Raw genomic sequence first — 19376 nt, forward strand, 5'->3', positions numbered from 1 at the left:
TATGTGGCTCCTTGTTCTCCATGGAGAAACCTTCAAACTCTGCCAGTGAGAACGTTTATGACCGTTTGAACTTGGCTTCAGGCTAATTTGTTATCATTTGCAGTCATTCCCTTCTTTGTCCTTGCCTTATTGTTCTGTCAGACTTTCACTTGGTATTGAACTTTCTGTAGAGAACATTTTGTAATAACAATAAAAAACAGCACATGGAGAGAACAGTCCCGATGTACACAGCTGTCACAGTCCAGTCAACATGGAATTTGCTGTGAAGCAAAGAAAGCAAAACTGCACAAATGAGTGTCACCTGGATATATCGCCAGTTTGAGCGCTATTTGTTTATCTTATTCAGCAACTGGGTACCTACCTAACAGGGCCAAAGAGTAAACCTCACTGTGTCTGCTTATCCCCCCCCCGCCCCTCCTTCATCCTTTTCTGAAAGCTGCTTCACATTTGTCACGGTGTGGGAGGGCCCCAAATGACCAGAGGATAAAAGAAACTCCCTCTGTTTGTCTCTGAGAACAAAGGTGTAATTACACCCTCATTTAGGAACAAGGAATTAATGTCCCCTTCATTTTCACTAAAGCTAGTCAGCATTTGGCTCTGACAGGATGATGATACAAAAAAAACAATCAAAACAAAGCAAAACAACACATTCGTTTTTATTTATATTTTCTAGGTCTTGTTTTAAAAAACAGGACCATTCATCAATAATCAATGAATTTATCACTAAAACTTTTTTTAAGTACGTACGAAGTATGAAATGTAACTGAATAATATTTGCAACTAAACTATTCCTGCAACCCTAACTGCAGCTGAACACAGAAGCCTGCGTCTCAGGGGCAGTTTCTCTCCCCCATTACTCATGCATGTGTATCATGAAGCCATTAGATGCTATCAGACACTTTAGAATGACTTAATTACCCAGTAGGACCATCATCATCACCAGTGAAAAGAGCCACATACATATTCATCCAGGCTGCAAATCTCCGAGCCCTTGCCCACCCTCCCTATATATCTGTCACTGCTGTGCCCCTGCACGTCAAACGACCCCCCCCCCCCCCACGCCATCCATCTGTAGCTCACGTACAACAGTCTGTTTGTGTTCCTCACATTGCGCAGGCCTCGATGGCTTCGGAGGCAGGTTCTGTCTTCTCTGCCTGACACCCCCACCCCCCCACCCCACCCCACCCCTCCTTCCCCGCGTCACTCAACAGGCCTGATTCAATCACTGATAAGGAAGGAAGAGGAGAAAGATAAGGTCACTGTTGGGAGCGATCCCTCAGGCCTCCCTCTGTTCACCACTGCAAATAGTTGTTTCACACAAGACTAATCTTTTTTTCTCGTCTTAACAATGGACTCTTTTATTTCAGGTTTTAATCATGTTTTCGGGTATGATATTATTGCTGTATAACGCCTACATTATTTTTTTTCTCATTTCAGGTAGTAGTTTCACGACAACATCAGGATTGTATGCAGGAAACAACTCCCTGACAAACTCCACTGGCTTCAATAGCACACAGCAGGTAGCAGCACTCTGACTTTTCCCTGCTATCTGCGATCATTTTATCTCAGTTTGAACCTCAGGCAAACGTTTCCCAATCTGGAAATCTCAGGGAAACATGCATTCCCAATATGTTACATTTCACCCGTGAGACATTCAAACATAAATCAGTCAGGATGTCAACTGCTTTGTCTGTAGGATTATCAACTCCACCCCCTCCAACATGGACATGCCACAGTGTGTGTGTGTGTGTGTGTGTGTGTGCTGGGGGATATCATCCAGATGTAGGACAACGCAGACATGTGTTTGCATTTATGTTTTGGAATCTGCACTGTAAAGTAGCAACACTGGTGAAGGGCATATCTCACATTTCTGCACCAAACCCTCCGACTTACTTTTTTCAACTTTTTACTAAATGTTGGCTTCACCAGTTTGATCCAAATCTCCTCCTCCTTTTTTATTTTATTCTTATTTTTGTATTTGCCTAATCTTGTTTGCTTCTCCCCAGGAGTATCCCAGCTATCCAGCCTTCGGCCAGGGACAGTATGCTCAGTACTACAACAGCTCACCTTACACCTCACCCTACATGACAAGTAACAACACCAGCCCCAGCACGCCCTCCACCACCACCACCTACACCCTCCAGGAGCCACCCGCTGGCATCACCAGCCAGGCCCTCACAGAGAACCCCGCTGGTAAGAATCGAATTGCATGTCTGTGTTCATTTTTGATGTGATAAATGCTGTAACAGTCACTTTTCTCAAGTAGAAAATTACCTCATAAATGACTCTCATTTAAATCTTTACGGGTATAAACATTTCATACAATTTGCTTCAACTTGACATTTATTCCAATAATGATACTGACATGTCAGTTACCTGAGGTTTTACAGACTTCCTTTTTCCATCTCCTTTTTTCTAACACTCTCCTTCCTCCCTTTCCTTTCAGTAGAGTACAGTACCATCCACAGTCCATCAACCCCCATTAAAGATTCAGATTCGGATCGATTGCGGCGGGCCTCAGATGGAAAGTCACGTGGCCGAGGAAGACGGAACAACAACCCATCACCACCGCCCGACTCCGACCTTGAGGTAGGGTGAGCCCGCTACCTTGGCGACAGACAGCCTCGCCCTGTCTGAGGCCTACTAATTCACTGGATATATGGCTGACACTTCGCTTTAACACTTGATGGGTATTAACTAAGAGTTAATTATTGATGCACTGTGGAATGTGACATCACTAGCACACTTCTTTTATAAAATTCTAAGCCCTCTAAATAAACAATTAGCCATGGAATTACGAGAGTCATCACTGAAGTAAATAATATATATATACTGTATATTCTGTGACCAGACACTAGCAGTGACTAACAATGGTACCGTTGTCCTGTGAGACAACACTTGTATATTGACGGTGCGTCGAAATGAACTCTTGATAAGCCAGAGAGCTCGTTGTTCATACGATATGAGTTTGAGCAAGGTTAATAGCACACATTATATCTCTGACATCATGGCATGTTAACATATCTACTTAATTAGTTTGTCACTATTGATTACTCTAATGTAAAGGGCACGGAGTGGAAAGCGTGTGGTGGAGTGATGGGAGGAGTGTTGTGGTGACCAACTCAAGCAAATGGATCGTGGTCCCAGCGGTGCACAGATACACGCTCCTAGCCTATTGACCAGAAGGATCACCTTGCAGCCCTACAGAGTGCACCATTGATTTTGCTCCTTTTCTCTCTGTTTTTGTTTCTTTCTTCCCACTCCACCCCCATCTCTCCAGCGAGTATTCATCTGGGACCTGGATGAAACAATCATCGTTTTCCATTCCTTGCTTACGGGTTCTTATGCCAACAGATATGGACGGGTGAGTGACATCAGACTGTGGCAGTAGCCGCGCACTTTATCAGCAAAACACTTAAATATTAAAAGGCAAAAAAAAAAAAAAAAAAAGGAACAGAGAGGGGAAAACGGCCATTGCATGGAGTATCGGTTTCACTGCGTCCTAAGTCCATTGTGAAAAGACAGCCAAGTACTCGATGTACAGATAATTGTTTCTTTTTTTAATAGGTCCAATGAGGCTTGGCAAGTATTTGCTCTTTGCAGCTGTTGGAACCGTGAATGGCCGGTCGGGGCTCGGCTGTAGAGGCTCACAACAGTTGCACACTGGATTCTATTGACACGTCTCAAGTGTTCCATTCTCCCTCAGAAATACCGCATCGTTGGTTTAATTAAGTGCTTCTCAAGCCATCCTATTTGGGCAAGGCTCTCCCATGTGAGCCTGCAGAGTTCACCAAGAGAAATTCATCCAGTGCTCAAACTGCAGCGCGAGATTTCTCATAAACCTGCACTTACTGGGCTTTGAATAGAAATATACAAATGTATAGACATCTTAACAAACATATATTATGAACATACTGGAAGGTTATTTTGGCTGTGTATGCTCGTAAGATGAATCGTTTACTTTTCCAGGCTTTGCTATTTGTTGTTCCATGTAAATTGCTTCTCTAAATTTAAACTTTGCAAACAAACAATTTGGGAAATAAGACCGATTCCTATTCTCATGGCTTTTGTTGAGGTCATAGCTTCTATAGAGCCTTCAAAGTTCACCAACCGATCTGCTTTTCCCATTCAGTCATAGTACACAAATACACTGTTTTTTAAAAATGCTCAATGAATCTTCGTTTTCTTGTATTTTGTCTGAGCACATTTCTAATCACCGGTTGTTTTGGCTGTGGAGGTGCCTGGTTTTGAAGTCCAAAATGACATAGGGCTCCTCATATGTCAGAGAGCTTAGCGTCTGCGGCCCGTGCTCTGAGCCTTTGTTCTGGTATGAGGGGGTGTTTCATGGGGGCAGTGTTTTGTTTTTGGGGTGAAAGAGGGCTGCCCCGCGACCCTCCGCTGTTTATTTACTTTATTCTCAGCCCTGCATGCTGGCTAAAGACTGAGCTAAAGCTCATGCCAAGGAGCTGTGGCGCACTGATGAGGGACTCTCCAAACACACACTTGCGTAGACAGGGTCTCCAGTGTACGTCTCCTCTGAAGCAGGAAACACTCCCGACTCCATAAGGGCGCATTTCATCAGACCTCATATAGGATGTGACAGCAGCTAGACTCCCTCGCTTTTTGTTCCCCCCTCCACGCTCAATCTTTTCCTTCACATCCCTCTGTTTCGCTCTTTAATCTTAATAAAGCTCACATTTCCGATTAAACTGATCATCAGCGTAGGGAGATACGCTCACTCACATTAACCACAGAGCAGCCTTCCTCATCAGCCTATCAGAAAGGCTGATCTGTAAACGACCCAGGAAAGTAAGTGAGGAATTTCCCCGGCAACCAACGACCCACCGTAACCACCATCTTGCGCCACCCCCCCCACCACACACACACACACACGTCTGTCATTCATGCCGTCTCTATCTCAGTGGCATAAACAGAAAAGTCACATAACAGTTTTCCCTGTAAGTGCTGTGAGCTCACTATAAATAGATGTGTATCTGAGTGAGCGCATATCCACACTTTCTCTCACTCCCTGTGACCTCCCACCCACTCTCTCAACCCCCCCACATCCCCACCCCCGTATGCACATAAACACACTGCCGTTCTTATCAGCTCTTTTAATTGGCATCAAGGCAGCTCACCCCCATAAAGCTGATGGCTAAAGCCAGCTGTGCTGCGATTGGACGGGCCCGGACGAGAGCTTAAAGTAGGTGGAGATGAGGGGGTGTTATTGGAAAGGGCCTCAGAGGGAGGGGGAGACTTGGCGCCCCAGCGGATGGCACTGACGTCTCAGGACAGGTGGTGCTGGAGCAGTGACAGAAGCAGCACTTTGGCCTTCTGGCCTGCTTGCATTCTCAACTCCCTCACTGACGGATTGTTTAGATTTAATAGGAAAAGATTCACGTGGCTGGTAGAAGAAGGTCTTTTCCCACCAAACGACTAGATGAATTCGGACTGATCGATTAATTCAAGCCGGTAGGTTGAGAGAACAGACACAAGCCCAGAGAAGTGGGGCTTGAGCTCTACTTGTGTGGTTTGCCTGCTGTCATTTTAGTGAAAACATAAGCATTGTGGGGTGTGACAGCTAATCAGCAGAGGGCTCAGGTGTGTCTTCAGGTGGTTTAACTCTCTAATCCCCGCTTCTGGAACTGCCAGACCTGTTTCAACCTAATGCAGGAAAGCCCTCCTCTCACAGACCGCTATTGTCTTTATCCTCTGCCTGTGAAAGTCACTGATGGGCCAGTGGGCTTTTTCCTTGTTCAATTTTTTTGTCTTTTTATAGTTAATGATATTCAAATAGGATTTGTGTGTTTATGTTGTTCATGTAAATTAAGAGGACGATAGATTGTAACGAAAAGATGTTCATTAAAAAATTACGCCCAAGACCTGAGGACTATACATTATCTTTTTAAAGGGAAAATCCCACATTGTCACAGGCTCATTAAGTATTTACAGTGGAGTTCGCTCTTCCTCAGCTATTATCTTACAGACAGTGCAACGATCTTACCATGACAGCCCGTATCATATTACAGACAGAGATCATGAAAATGACCCATTTGTTAGATGCAGGAAGTTATGAGTATTTATTGTGGCCGCCAAATTATTTTCGGAATGAATAAACACCTCTGAGTGGGTGTAAGGGGGTCGTAGGACACTTCAGAGGAACTTGTGTTATATCACTAAAAGAGCACTAAGGCGATGCATCAGCACAACTATGTGCAGAATGGGCTTTTTACGATGAGGCAGTGACCCCCAAGACCACCCCTTCAGAGAAGACGTGCTCTTATTCTGGTCCCTTTCAGAGGGTCATAAACACAGGCTGAGCCGTTCAAAGTCTGCCTCGTGTCTTCTTTTATGAGAACAGCCTTCTGGGAAATTAATTGTGAGACTTAGATGGAGCTGAATGTCTGACTGTATTACATTCTGTCTTTGAGAGAAAAGTAGGAACTAAGAGAAAACATGTTTTACCTCTTTGTCCATTTTTCAGGACCCGCCGACATCTGTGTCATTAGGACTGAGGATGGAAGAAATGATCTTCAACTTGGCCGACACGCACTTATTCTTCAACGACTTAGAGGTGCGTCTATTTCTGCATTTTCTTCGCTGACTGTGCCGTTCTTTTCACCTTGTGACAATTTAATGGTCGGGGGAAGTATATGCTGTAAATTCGTACACGGCCAGTCCGCAAAATTTTGGTAAAAGCTGCCACAACTGTTTCATAAAGTGGAGCCTGAGGGAGAACATGAATTTTACATGTGCTTTCAGTCTCCGTTGTTCCTTCATCCCCAGCCCTGCACCCCCAGCACATACACACAATCCTACTCCAGCGCAATTTGTCAGACTTTAGTGTTTCTGCGGCTGCTGTGTCTGTCTGCATGTCATGCTGCGTGCTCGGTGTCGCTGTCCGGTTCCACCACAGACCTCTCCACCACAGCATGAAATCCTCTCCCCTCCCTCCTCTCTTTGCCCCCCTGATTCATGTACAGTTAGTGTAAAATCTGCCCCTCGGGCACAGACATAGAGGAATCAGTCTGTGTGTGTGTGTGTGTGTGTGTACATAAACCCGCGTCCTTTTGTCCTGTTCCAGTTGTCTTATGACAGCAAGAATGTCACTGATTTATCACCAATGTTTTTTGAAACACGTGATCTACCCGACTCATTGGCCATGATTTGAGTCGCTGTCGTTTATTCCTCCATTTTTATTTTAATCAATCCCTGCCGTCAGTTACAGCGAATCCGCGTCCTCTGACCCAGCAGTTCTCCTCAGTGTCCTGCTTTTCGCTGACCTCACAGGAGAGGAAATGTTTTGTTTGATACTTAAGTGTGAAGAGATGTGTGGCCAGGCTGCCAAGTCTCATTACTCACCAACCTGTTCGGCTGTTACATGAATCAAACCTGAGTTGGGGTGGTGGGGGGGCAAAAAGTGAGCGAGCGAGGAAGAAAATGTCCGTACTATCTCAGACAAATGAGTGATGGAGATTCCGAACGCAGTCATTGTGATCAAAGTTAATTGGCTGCAATTGGCTGCTTAAATATTTCCTTATGCCTTTGCCGTGTAGGAGCCATTGTAGCTGCACTTTATTTTAATAGATGTGCCCCAATCATTCTAGAAAATGTCAGTTTGTGACAACTCTTAAATGTGGTTTTGCTCAACATCTGTGCTGTGTTTTGATTTCTTTTCATGTGTGATGAAACTGTTCACAGATGAATTGGCAGCTCAGACGTCTTGTAACATTATTTAAAAATTTACTGCGTATATTTCTTCTGCTCTTTCTCAGTAACAAAATTATTACATTTTGCTTAGACATTTAAAAGCTTTAGTTTTTTTTTTGTTTTTTTTTTCCCAGCTCAAACCCGGGTAGTATGATGGCCCAAATAGCAGCATGCGGTCTTCTGAAAGAATGCTTTCTAGAGTGTCCAACATAAAGACCTCTCTGCAGACATTGCGCCGATTGTCACTAACAATCATACCAGCGGTGGAGTGACATTCTGTTAAAGGCGTATTGATCTCTCCTCTTAAACTCAGCTGGGCCAGTCTGAGTGTTAAGTGCCAGTTCTCAGCAATGTCTAACCAGTTGTGTTTCCTCTCTGCTGATTTACAGTCCTCCATCTCAGATAGAGCTAAATTGAGTCCAACTATAAATAACTCAGCCAACAGCAGTTATGTATTTAAGCGTGTGCAGAAATGCATATGGTCCATCTAATTTAGTCTAAGCCATAAAGGGAGACCCCAGAGACTGTACAGAAACACAGGTGCAGGGTTAGTGGCCTAAGTGTGTGTGTGAGGGGTCCATCTAAGTCTTAACACTGGTATCCTGCCAACCTATGGACAAGAACATTAAATATGGCCTCGGTCAGCGTCGACCAGAGTTAAATGTGTAGAGTTTTGAGACAAATCAGTATGATGTGAACATATTCAGTGGTTTACGGCGCTGCTGCCCATCACAAACAATCGTGACGCAGTATACTAACAATACAGCAAAGACTTGAGCTTTTAGATTATCTGTGTGTGTGTGTGTGAGAGAGAGAGAGAGAGAGAGAGAGGCTGAGCCATGTTGATAGAGCTGGTGAGTGACGATTCAGAGGAAAGTCATAAAAAGAAAGGGGGCATGCCGAAGGGGTCAACAGGGATCAGTTTCACCCTTACGTCTCTCTCTCTCTCTCTCTTTCTCTCGGTCTCTCTCTACTCTCTCTTTACCTCTTTTTCTCATGTTTTTTTTTTTTTGACACTTTTTTTAACATTTCTGTAAGATAGTATCAAAGGTGGGTTTTGGGGGTGGGGGGACATTTGAACAGATGCAGCATTGTTTGTTGAGTTTGTACATATTGTAAATTTATGAGAAAAATATGTGTACTGATTATCCTGATTGAGAAACAATCTCCGTAAAGATAATATTTCACATTAGATCAATCCCATATCCAATCTAATACCAAACCTATTTTCTATTTACATAAACTCTGAATTGACAGAGTTTTGAATTAGTTTTGTTTGGGTTTTTTTAATTACATGCTGTCAAAAGTAAATAGTGCTTTTATCGTTTACTGTTGAGATACTTTGTTTTCGTGCTGCAGATGTCACAGCGCTGCGGTGTGGGCTTGAGTCTGGAGTTAATTGGTGGTCTAACGTGATGCCTATAATGAAGCCCGCTGAGGCCAAGCTGCCGGTGAAGACTGACAGCTCCGCAGTGACTCAGGGTGTGAGTTTACTGTAGGTGCGCTGCAGCAGCTCAGGCGCTAACGCTGAGCGGTATGTGGGAACTGGGGGCCTCTCTCTCGCTGGCCGAGCCCCCTGAGCTCTCCCCTCAGTGGGGTACAGGGACTGCCGTCTCCCCCCCCTCCCTGGGTGAGAAAACAACTCCCCCTGTCTGAAGGATAAAGGGCATGGGGGCAAACCACTCAGAGCGAAGGCGAGGGGGAGAAGTCTCCAAAGGTGGGAACGGTTTAAGTTAGTGTGCAACAGTCTTTCACACTCACAGTCGATTTTAGACACATGGAACAAACTGACACACTCACACTTGCAGGACCGAATCTGCCGAATGAGCCAGCGCCACTGAACTTTTACAGCTCCCGGTCTGTAGTCACCGAGTTCAAACCTCCTCTGTCACTCTCACCCAGCAGCAGCCTGTTAATGAGAGACACTGTGAAATGCTCGGTTACCTTTTCCTTGACGCCTCCAGAGTCTCTGAGTGTTGGTTTTCTGTCTCACAGTAGAGTCAGGTCCCGAACAAGCTTTATGGTGTTTTCCTTGATTGTTTTTACGTGTGATTTTATTCACACTAACCATGAAACAGTCAGTTTCATATCAGCATGCAAGCTGTAAAAGGTGGTTGGATGGTCTAATTCATTATAAAATGAAGAATATAGAACACTCCATCCACCATCAATCCTTTTCTTAATTCATATATAATGCTGCTGAAACCAAATCGTGAGCTAAAGACAAATTATATTTATACAGTGTTTTTCTGGACACACCAATACGGGTGTTTCATCATAAGCCGAGCCACTAATGCAGCAGTTGTCGTGCTTGGAGCTCAATCGTGTCTCAAGCAGGGACAACCGATGTGTTTTGGAGGGACTACAGAGAGAAAGTGGAGGTTTCAAAACCACGCTGTCAATCTACGCTCCCCAGAGCTCCACTTCGCCCCTCGTCCACTGCAGCCACTCTTCTAATACATTTGATTCATGCACCAACGGAGGTTCTGGGAGCACGGAAAATATAGCATGACTGTCTGGTGATAAATGATGGGGTTAAAGAAAAGATTTTTTGTCCTGTATTAACAGTGAGACACAGCACCTGCACGGTTCGGTGCATGGAGGAACACATTTGTGCGTGCCCACAACAGCCCTCTTGGCAGGAGTAAACTGTTTCTCCGTGGATTTGTTTTGAGTGGAAAATGCTGAAATGACGGCGATTTGATATTGCATTTAATGTCACTCTCCCTGAGGTGTGGTTTAGACATGCTATGCCTAAAAAAGGGAATGAACGAAAAGCGATTCATCCATCACACCCAACTTATTTACTATTTTCTTTTCCAACATTTCCAGTTAATATGATTCACAAATCTGACAAGAAAATCTTTTACAATCCTCTTACTATTAAAGTCTCGTCTGTTTTGGTGCAAAGCCGTCCTGTGCTTTTGTTGACTTTCTACTCTCAGTTGTGTGTGTGTGTGTGTGTGTGTGTGTTGTAAAACCAGTATGGACTTCTGTGTACCTGTGCTTTGTTTGGCACCACTGTTTGAATTCCATAACTGCTCAAGCACAGACTGTGGACTGGAATGAAGTGGGTTTGAAGAACTCTCTCTTTGTTACCCACATCCTCTGTTTGACCCTCAGGTAATCGCAGACAGGGGTACCTGTGGTGGGAACGGCGTAGGAAGTTGCTGGGGGTCACAGACCAGGGGGGTGAGGGGATGACAGCCTCTGCTGCTGGAGTGGCGGTATTGAGAACCTGCGAACCATGGATGAGCCTTTTTCACATGGCATTACCCTGCAGGGTCACAAGGAATTCTGTGATGATGGCTGTTATCGCTCACACTGTGGTTTTGACCCCCCCCCCCCCCACACACACACACACACACACACACACACACAGACCATTCACCTGAAAGGTTGAGAGAAAGCAGGCAGCTTGTGTCCATCAGAGGCTGTTTGTGGAGAGATGATCGAAATATCCGTTTGGAAGGCAGATAATTAAAAAAAAAATCCTAATCTTTTTCTGGACCGCTGTAGTCTCACTGCCTCTGGCTGTTGCAGTCGCTCTGAGCTCTCTCCAGGGCTACAGGAAGACTCAGGCCGTCCTTTGCTGATTGCTTAATGACAGATGCCAAGGGAACAAAGAGGGCTCTGATAGCTTCCTCCCTGGTGAAAACCTTTCAGCGGAGTAGTGGAACGACAGAGACAGAGAAAGGAAGAGAGGGTGAATGATGTTGAGATGGATTCATTCGGAGGCAGAAGCATTCTGTCTTCAATTATTGTGCTTTTTTTTTTTGGCTATTTTCGTCATTCAGTTGCAGATAAAAAATGTAAAAGAGAAGAGATTGGTTCTGATGAATTTAACAGAACATGGTTGTGTTTGCATAAGAAGTAATCGTCACTCTTGAGTACAGTAGGAACATCTGGTGTAAGTTAGCGGTGATTGTAGGTTTTAGAGAGACCGCTGTTTTCTCTGTGAGGGGAGAATGGGGGACTTGATGGAAAAGTGATGTTCAAAAGGTTTTGAGAATTTCACAGGCTGCCCCTCAAAGTGTCACACCTCTGAAGACTTGTCAATCTGCGCCGAGTCGTCTGCGAAAATGCATTTTGCCATGTATTTTTTTCTGCTTTTGAGCTTTCAATGTCAGGTTAAAACAATAACTGTCTCAGCTGATGAGGTATTTTTTTCATCGTCCAGAGCAGTATTATTCAGCATCCACCGACTCAGACATGCCAGAAGGACACTTGAGTCTTTAAGGGATTAAGTCAGTAAAATTCACTCCTCTGCCATGTTTCTTTCCATCTCGTCGATGGCTGTACTTAACTGACTGAACCTGCGCCATTCATGGCTCTGTGGTGTTTACGAGGCCCTCAGAAGTGGCTCCTAATGAGTAAGTGTAAGGGTTAGCGTGCAGCATTACTCACAGCCACCTCCTCCTTTCACTCTCCCAGTCCTCCCAGGGAGCCGGTGCAGAGGTTTATGCTGGGAACAGTGACTGCTGGAGTCTGTGGATTCAGGCAGACAAAGGTCCCAGCGCCTGTTCACCTGTTAACGCCGATGGGAGAGTTACTTACAGTTACAGGTTAAAAATGTAATAGTAGTGTAAATATCACACTGACTTAACAAGAGTGATGTAACTACATTTGCTGAATTTTCAATATTTTCAATTTTGAATTGAGCAGTTTAAAATGTTGAGCGCAAAACTCAACACTCAAATAGTTATAATAGTTATGCAATAAGAACCTCTAAATAATACTGTATTACTCCACATATTGACTAGGTTTTAGCAGTTTTTGTGTGCAGCTGAAATAATTGTAGTCCCGAATATCTCTAACTACAACTGAATTACACATTTGTCTCCAGCACTGTAACTGATTACAGCTATGTTTATTTTATAATCTAATCATGTAACGCTGTTAATGGGTAGAGAACTTTCAAATAAGTAGCTTGGTAAAAATGACCAAACAACATACAGTATTTCTGATGCTTTTTGAACACAGCAGTCATAAAGCTGTGGTGTATTTATTAGCTTTGAGAATGGGAACAAATCACCCATAATCAGACAGCAGTTACACAAGCCTCTGTTAGGCCTAATTACTGAGACCTTATGTGTTCCAGATCATGTTTAGGTCTGCCAGACCCATAATTAACATGCTTACGGTGGTAATATTGTTCTCAGATATCAGCTTAGATCTCTGCAGGAATCACATCAGATGGCAAGAACAAGCACATGGAGCTTTTGTCACTGAACGAGGGACAAGGTGACAGCATACAATTAGGCAGTGATGTTCTAAATGAGGTGAACATTTGTCGATGGACGGCAGGAATGTTCTCAACCTGGACGATTCTTTCTGATTCGTCAGCACGTAATTACCAGACAATTGAAGGATTCCAGTCACTTGCACCAAAATGGAGCGTCCCTGAATGGAGGCTTTATGGGACACTAAACCTAGAGCGCCGTTTTTGTTTTCCTAAACAAACAGACATGCCTCCTCTATCAAAGGACTTAAGCACGCTAATACTTGTGGATTGTGCTTTCTTCTGAGTTAAATTGTTGGATAATTTGTGAACATAAATTGTCCACAAATATACTGGCAGCAGATCCCCAAGCTGGGACAAATTGCTCCTTTTTCAAGTTTTAAGATCTGCTCATGACTTTCCTGGAAACAAGTCAGGCCAGCAGAGAAAAGGACCCCCGCCTGCACCCGATTTCCAATTGGATGTTCGTCTTCAGAAATGTCGAGCTCTGAGCTTGCTCCATGTGAGGTCACTTTGGGCTGTCTCCCCCAGTCTTTTTCCTGCTGCTCTCCTCCATCCCCACCTCTCTACCCTTCCATACCCTTATCGGGGTGCCTGAGCCTGGAGAGGAGGGGAGGGGGTCACAGGGTCAAAGTCTTTTCCTCTTTGGATCTCTGGGTTTGCTGGGAGAAGCTTGGCGAGAGAATGGCTGCATTAGAGCAGAGGTTGGGGGTCAAGATTTTAATTCTGTTAAAGAACAGCTGGTTTGAGTTTCTGCTCACGCCAGTCTCCCCTCCCTCTCCCCACAAATCCAGGGAGATGAAAAATTTGTTCAGAGGGGAACCAGTAAAATAAAAAAGGTTTACGGTCCAAAGCCCTTACCCTTACCCTGCTCTAGCATTAGAGAGGAATGCAATAACGTCAGCATTTGGCCTCACTCAGATTGACTTAAAACAAGGAAGTCCTTTCTGTGTTTGGGTGTCTTAACAGCCGGATGAAACTTAATTAAAACGCTTAAAAAATCTGGAGGGATTGTTCATGCTTGAAACCGGAGAAATTTTGTCCCTCACGTGTCAGTGTCTGTGCAAAATTATTATTTTTCGCAATAATACAGGTGGGAAGAACCTTTCTGGTACTTACCAAAACATACTAGAGAGATTCTTGAACCCTTTTCATAGAGATATCACATCCTCTATCGATTAATCCTTAATTCTTCATTTTTCATATCATTTTCATTCACATCTTTGGCTTCGCGTCTCGGTAAAATTTCGAGCAAAAAGACACTAAGCTCACCTCTTTTTCTCTGCGACATGCATGTGTTGATCTCCTTCACATTTCAAGCTGTTTGACAGGGTGAGAAGGGGGGAGGCAGAGGGAGGCACCGGTGCGCTCCTATAAATGGAAAACTAATAACAGATTTTTAGTCGGCTTTCTCCAGCACTCTTTGCCGGCTGGCTGACTGGCCCCGGGGCTGTGTTGGTGTGTGGCGCAGCAGCAATCAGAGGTCATAATTTCATTGGCGGTTAGCATCAGGTTCAATTTTTCTAGTAGGTTACATTTACCAGAAAGTCTGGATTGTGTTACTGTGTACGAGCAGAATCAGTGCAGAGCTGTAGAATCCCTTTACCTTTCCAAGAAGAGCCAGGCACCCCCAAGGGGAAGAAGTGTGCACATATGTTTGGAGATGCACGCACACACAGACCGTTATTGCAGAGGCTGCTCATCCACCCAGCCGGTCTACATACACTGTGTTCTACAGCATGTGTGTATATGTGTACTTGCTGTAAATACCATCCAGCAGAGGGTTAAAAGTTGCTGAATTGGGACTTGGCGTCCCTCTGCACACATCTTTAGACCCCTCTAGTGGTCGCAGCATTGTGAGCCACGGATCCAGCCAGACTTGTAATCTAAATATTTGTTGCTAAGATGGACGTGGTAAAGGCACAGAAGAGGGACTTTGGGTACACGGTGTCCAACCCATGAAGTCTTTTTGAGGTCTGTGCCGCATATTGTACGCGAATGTCACTTGACAATAGGTCTGTTCTGTGTTTTGTTCAGGAATGCGACCAAGTTCACATCGACGACGTGTCCTCTGATGACAACGGCCAGGATCTAAGGTAAGGACAATTTTCCTGTTTTTTTTTTATTCAAAGTTACGCTCTGCTGCCATCAGTGGCGAAACAGTGGTGATTGATTCTTTTTCTTTCCAGTACGTATAACTTCAGTGCCGACGGTTTCCACGCAGCAGCGACCAGTGCCAACCTGTGTTTGGCAACAGGTGTGAGGGGAGGAGTGGATTGGATGAGAAAGTTAGCATTTCGCTACAGAAGAGTAAAAGAAATCTACACAACTTACAAAAACAACGTCGGAGGTAATAAGGATGGCTGCTCTGTCGCAGAAAAAAAAAAAAAAAGAAATTAGTTTGCAGTTGTACATGCTTCTGTTGGAGTGATCATTTGTGCGTTTTCGCAAAAATACACATGCCACACACCACATGGTCTGGGCAAATTTGGGAAATTTCAGTGGTATTTAGAGGGCTGGTCCAACCTAAACAATGTTTCTCTGCGTTTCAGGTCTTCTGGGCCCAGCCAAAAGGGAAGCCTGGTTGCAATTGCGAGCAGAAATTGAAGCCTTGACGGACTCCTGGTTAACACTGGCACTGAAAGCACTAACATTAATCCACTCAAGGTAGGACTCCAGTGAGGAAAATTGTACACAGTCCCATACCGCACATATATAAACTTGCAAGTGGTGTAAATAAGTCAAGTCCATACTCCCCAGCTATTAAAGTAAGCAGCAGTGCTTTAAATTTGTCTTTTGGACAGGCTCTGTCTTCTGATTCTGAAGTATTTGCAACAATATCGGACATAAAACAAGTTTCATCCATCATTTCCTTTGTCCCCGCTCAGAGTGATGTGGAATGACGTGACCCCCTTTGCTCTCTTGCAGGTCAAACTGTGTGAATATCCTGGTGACCACCACACAGCTCATCCCCGCCCTGGCTAAGGTCCTGCTCTATGGCCTGGGTATCGCCTTTCCTATTGAGAATATTTACAGTGCAACCAAAATAGGTAAGTGTTGCATTTAGAGTGGGAGAAATGCTCGATATGGATCTTCAGTTCATTGTTTTAGTCGTGTGGGTATAAACTGATAAGACACATGTGCTATCTCGGTGGCGGTGCGGGGCAGAGGTGTGGACGGCATGGAGACCCAGGCAGCAGACAGCCTTGATGTTCCTCCATGAAGAAATAGGCCTAATCAGCCCGGGATTATTTTCTCGGAGCCTGAGCTGTGCTGGGCCTCCTCAGGCTTCGCCTGCGCAGTCTGTGCATATGAAACCACTTGTACAACCCCCACCACCAACTTCCTTCTCCCCCACCTTCACTGTTTCAATGCAAAATAAACATCAAGTTTCACTCCTGCGCCGTTTTCAGGTCGGTCAGTGCAGAGTCGGAGCAGAGCAGAGCTCAGGCTTCTTCTGATTCTTCTAACCAAGTCCATGCGAGAGTGATTTAGCCAGCCTAAGTCCATTTGTCCCAAGTCTGAGGAGGAGTGAGGCAGAGTTAATGCTTTTCAGATTGTCTTTATCTTAAAGGCTGATCTTATCACATCTCCTTACTGAACTCAAAGTGTTTACACTCTGCCCTATTTCATACGTGTGGTATTTTTAAAGGGGCTTTTGTCGCCCCGTGCCTCTGAATCAACCTGATGGTGTTTAGTGTCTCTGAGCTCGTGCGTCTGTTTGCGTCCATGCTGCGGCCCACTAACATTTCTCTGTCGGCTTCCTCCACAGGGAAGGAGAGCTGCTTTGAGAGAGTAATTCAAAGGTTCGGGAGGAAAGTTGTTTACATTGTCGTTGGAGATGGTGTAGAAGAGGAGCAAGGCTCTAAAAAGGTAAGAGAGCTTGGAAAGGTCGAGAGTTCATTATGAATGCCTTCAGAACACAAAACATACCAGCCATACCTTTCCAAGGAAACAAATCGGTGCCCAAGCACTCCTCCTCTTTCTTTACTTTCATTCATTTATCCGCTAACAAGGCCTCCAAGTACAAGAGAGAAAGTCTGTGGAGTGTAATCAGCGCTCTTCCTCCGCCATCTCAGGTTCTCAGAGCAGGGGAGGGGATGTGGCATAATTATATATTCCTCGCTCGGTGCCCTCAGCAGTGTGAATGCTGAGTGTGTAATGTTAGACAGGCGCTTTCAGTCGTACTGTAAACAGAGCGCACATAAAGGAGACTTTATCATTGTTGATGAAATTAGAATATTTACTTCAATGACAACCTTGTTCGCATGAATCAGAACGAGACGGCTTCTTTAATGTTACCTGTTGGCTCCCTCTCCACATAGTGTTCCTGCCAAGTTTGGGTGTAAACCTGCAGGCAAGACGCACACAAACATATTCATTAGTAAAATAATCAGAGGCCAGCAGCATTCAGTGCATCACTGACAGTTTTGGCGAGATCCAGGGTCAGACTTTGAGCAGCCTCCAGCTTCTGCTCTCAGTAAACTGTGAGTAGAAGCTCGAAGACAGAAGACGAGCGATCGGGAAGAAGCAGCAACTTTCTAAACCTCCTTAAAAAAAAAAAAAAAAAAGAAAAAACATCAACGTGAAAGGTAATAGCAAACACACTCTGAGAATATGCACTTCTGTCGTGATCGTGGAAAAAGATGCAAGTATTTTTACGCAATCCTGAGTTGTTGGAGTGTGACTCCGATGGAAGGATAAGACGTTTTTCTTCTGCCTGAGTTGTGTGACTCCCATGACGCAACTTGCAGTAAAAGGTTTCTGTGTCAACATCAGAGTACGTGAAATACAATTTCATCCGTCAGGAGGAGCGTATCAGACGTGACACTGTGAGGGACCACAAACGCAAAAGTCTAAAAGTTCCCTCAGCTCTCATTCCTTCACTCTAACCTGAGAAAAATCCACGTCTGAATCAATTCTGCCCTCAGTTTTTGCCGTCACCTGGGAGAGAAGGCCCAGATAACATCTCCAGCTTTTAAACTTAAAAGCAACGACAATTTACAAAACAAAAAGCAAAGAGCTTTTAAGGGTCAGTGAAGGCTCCTCTAAGCGGAACATACGCCTGGGAGAGGCCATACCTTTGATAAGGGGAGAGTAATGGTCTCCACACACCGAGGAGTTCAGGGCTCTACCTGACAAGCTCCTTTCATTCTCGGCGACTCAGGTTTCTCCTCTGTCCTCGGCTCGGGAACAACAGGCTCATTTGCACTATTTCCACATTCAGTCTCTGTGGTCATTTCTTCTCGTCTTCCACTCGACAAACATGTTTTTCTTCCTCTGTTAAATGCAGATTGATATTTGTGTCCAGCAGCGTATTCTGTTGTATTTTCTATTATTAATTATATATGTGTTAATGTGCTGCATCATCTGTTGGGGGAATGTACATTTTTAAAAGCCACCAAAACTGGACGAATGGTTGTCGATGCAGATGAGAAATTATTGGTGTATGTGTAATATTTCAAATTTATTTTCCTGTAGAATAGCCCAGAGAGCCCATTCATTGAGATTCTAGCATATAAATAATACAAGTTTTTTTTTTTTTTCAGGCAATCATATCATTCTGCTCAACAAATAAATATATTTACATTCCAAGGGCATAAGTATGATTTCCACTTTGGTAGGGGGGAAAAAAACAATAATCATGTATGTAAAAAAAAAAAATACAAAAATCTTCATTGTATCAAAATTGTACAATGTTATATGAACATATTGGTAAACTTTGCTTGACTTGTACTCCTGGTACCTAGACAAACCTATGCCGCTGTTACGTTCAGACTTATATGACAGCGGCCTCACATTCACCACCTGTTAAAGTTGTTCTAGAAGTGAACTTATCTTCTGTACTATTCCTCCTCACAGCACAACATGCCCTTCTGGAGGATCTCCAGCCATTCAGACCTCATGGCCCTCCATCACGCTCTCGACCTGGAGTACTTGTAGCACTGCACCACCATCATAAACCTGCTCCGCCTCAGCACTCCGTGTTACCTTTCACCTTTGCCCTCCAGCCCTGTCCCATGCTTGCCACAGACCCCAAGGCTCAGAAAAGCCCCCCCCCCGTGCTACCTGGCATCTGTCTTCCAGTACACAGGATGAAGAGAAGAGAATGGAGAAAAAAAGAGGCAGAGCACACAGTTAATGTGTTGACATACGGTCACACTTCGTCTTAACTTTTTTTTTTGTTGAAGAGAAGGAGAGAGGTGAATTTACGGCGCTGCAGCTGCTTGCCCTGGTTACTGTGAATTGGCTGCTTTCTGTAGCTGTCAAAGTGTTTTACAGCCCTCTGCTTGCGCTGGGACTCTGTCAGGGTTCACACCTGTGAGGAGAGCAGAGCTACTGATGGCCTCGCCTCATCTCGCAACATAAACTCAGCTACAGAAAACCACAGGCCCACAAATACTGGTGGTGACATTTCTCCCTC

The 19376-nt window shown here is 44.5% G+C and overlaps 1 protein-coding gene across 1 annotated transcript; it reads left to right on the forward strand.

Moving 5' to 3' along the window:
• Window positions 1–1437: 1437 nt before the first annotated feature.
• On the forward strand, window positions 1438–18895 carry LOC144741302 (protein phosphatase EYA1; the record flags this gene model as incomplete). The annotated part of the gene is made up of 11 exons (XM_078623890.1): window positions 1438–1520; window positions 2007–2193; window positions 2447–2589; window positions 3281–3364; window positions 6485–6574; window positions 14990–15048; window positions 15142–15302; window positions 15505–15619; window positions 15881–16002; window positions 16725–16825; window positions 18815–18895. Coding segments are annotated over 11 exons (1226 nt in total), but the record flags the coding sequence as incomplete, so codon positions are not given.
• Between the last annotated feature and the right edge of the window lie 481 nt (window positions 18896–19376).

The sequence above is a fragment of the Lampetra planeri genome, unplaced genomic scaffold (genome assembly GCF_965212315.1).
Source record: "Lampetra planeri unplaced genomic scaffold, kcLamPlan1.2.h2 scaffold_497, whole genome shotgun sequence".
NCBI lineage: Eukaryota > Metazoa > Chordata > Hyperoartia > Petromyzontiformes > Petromyzontidae > Lampetra > Lampetra planeri.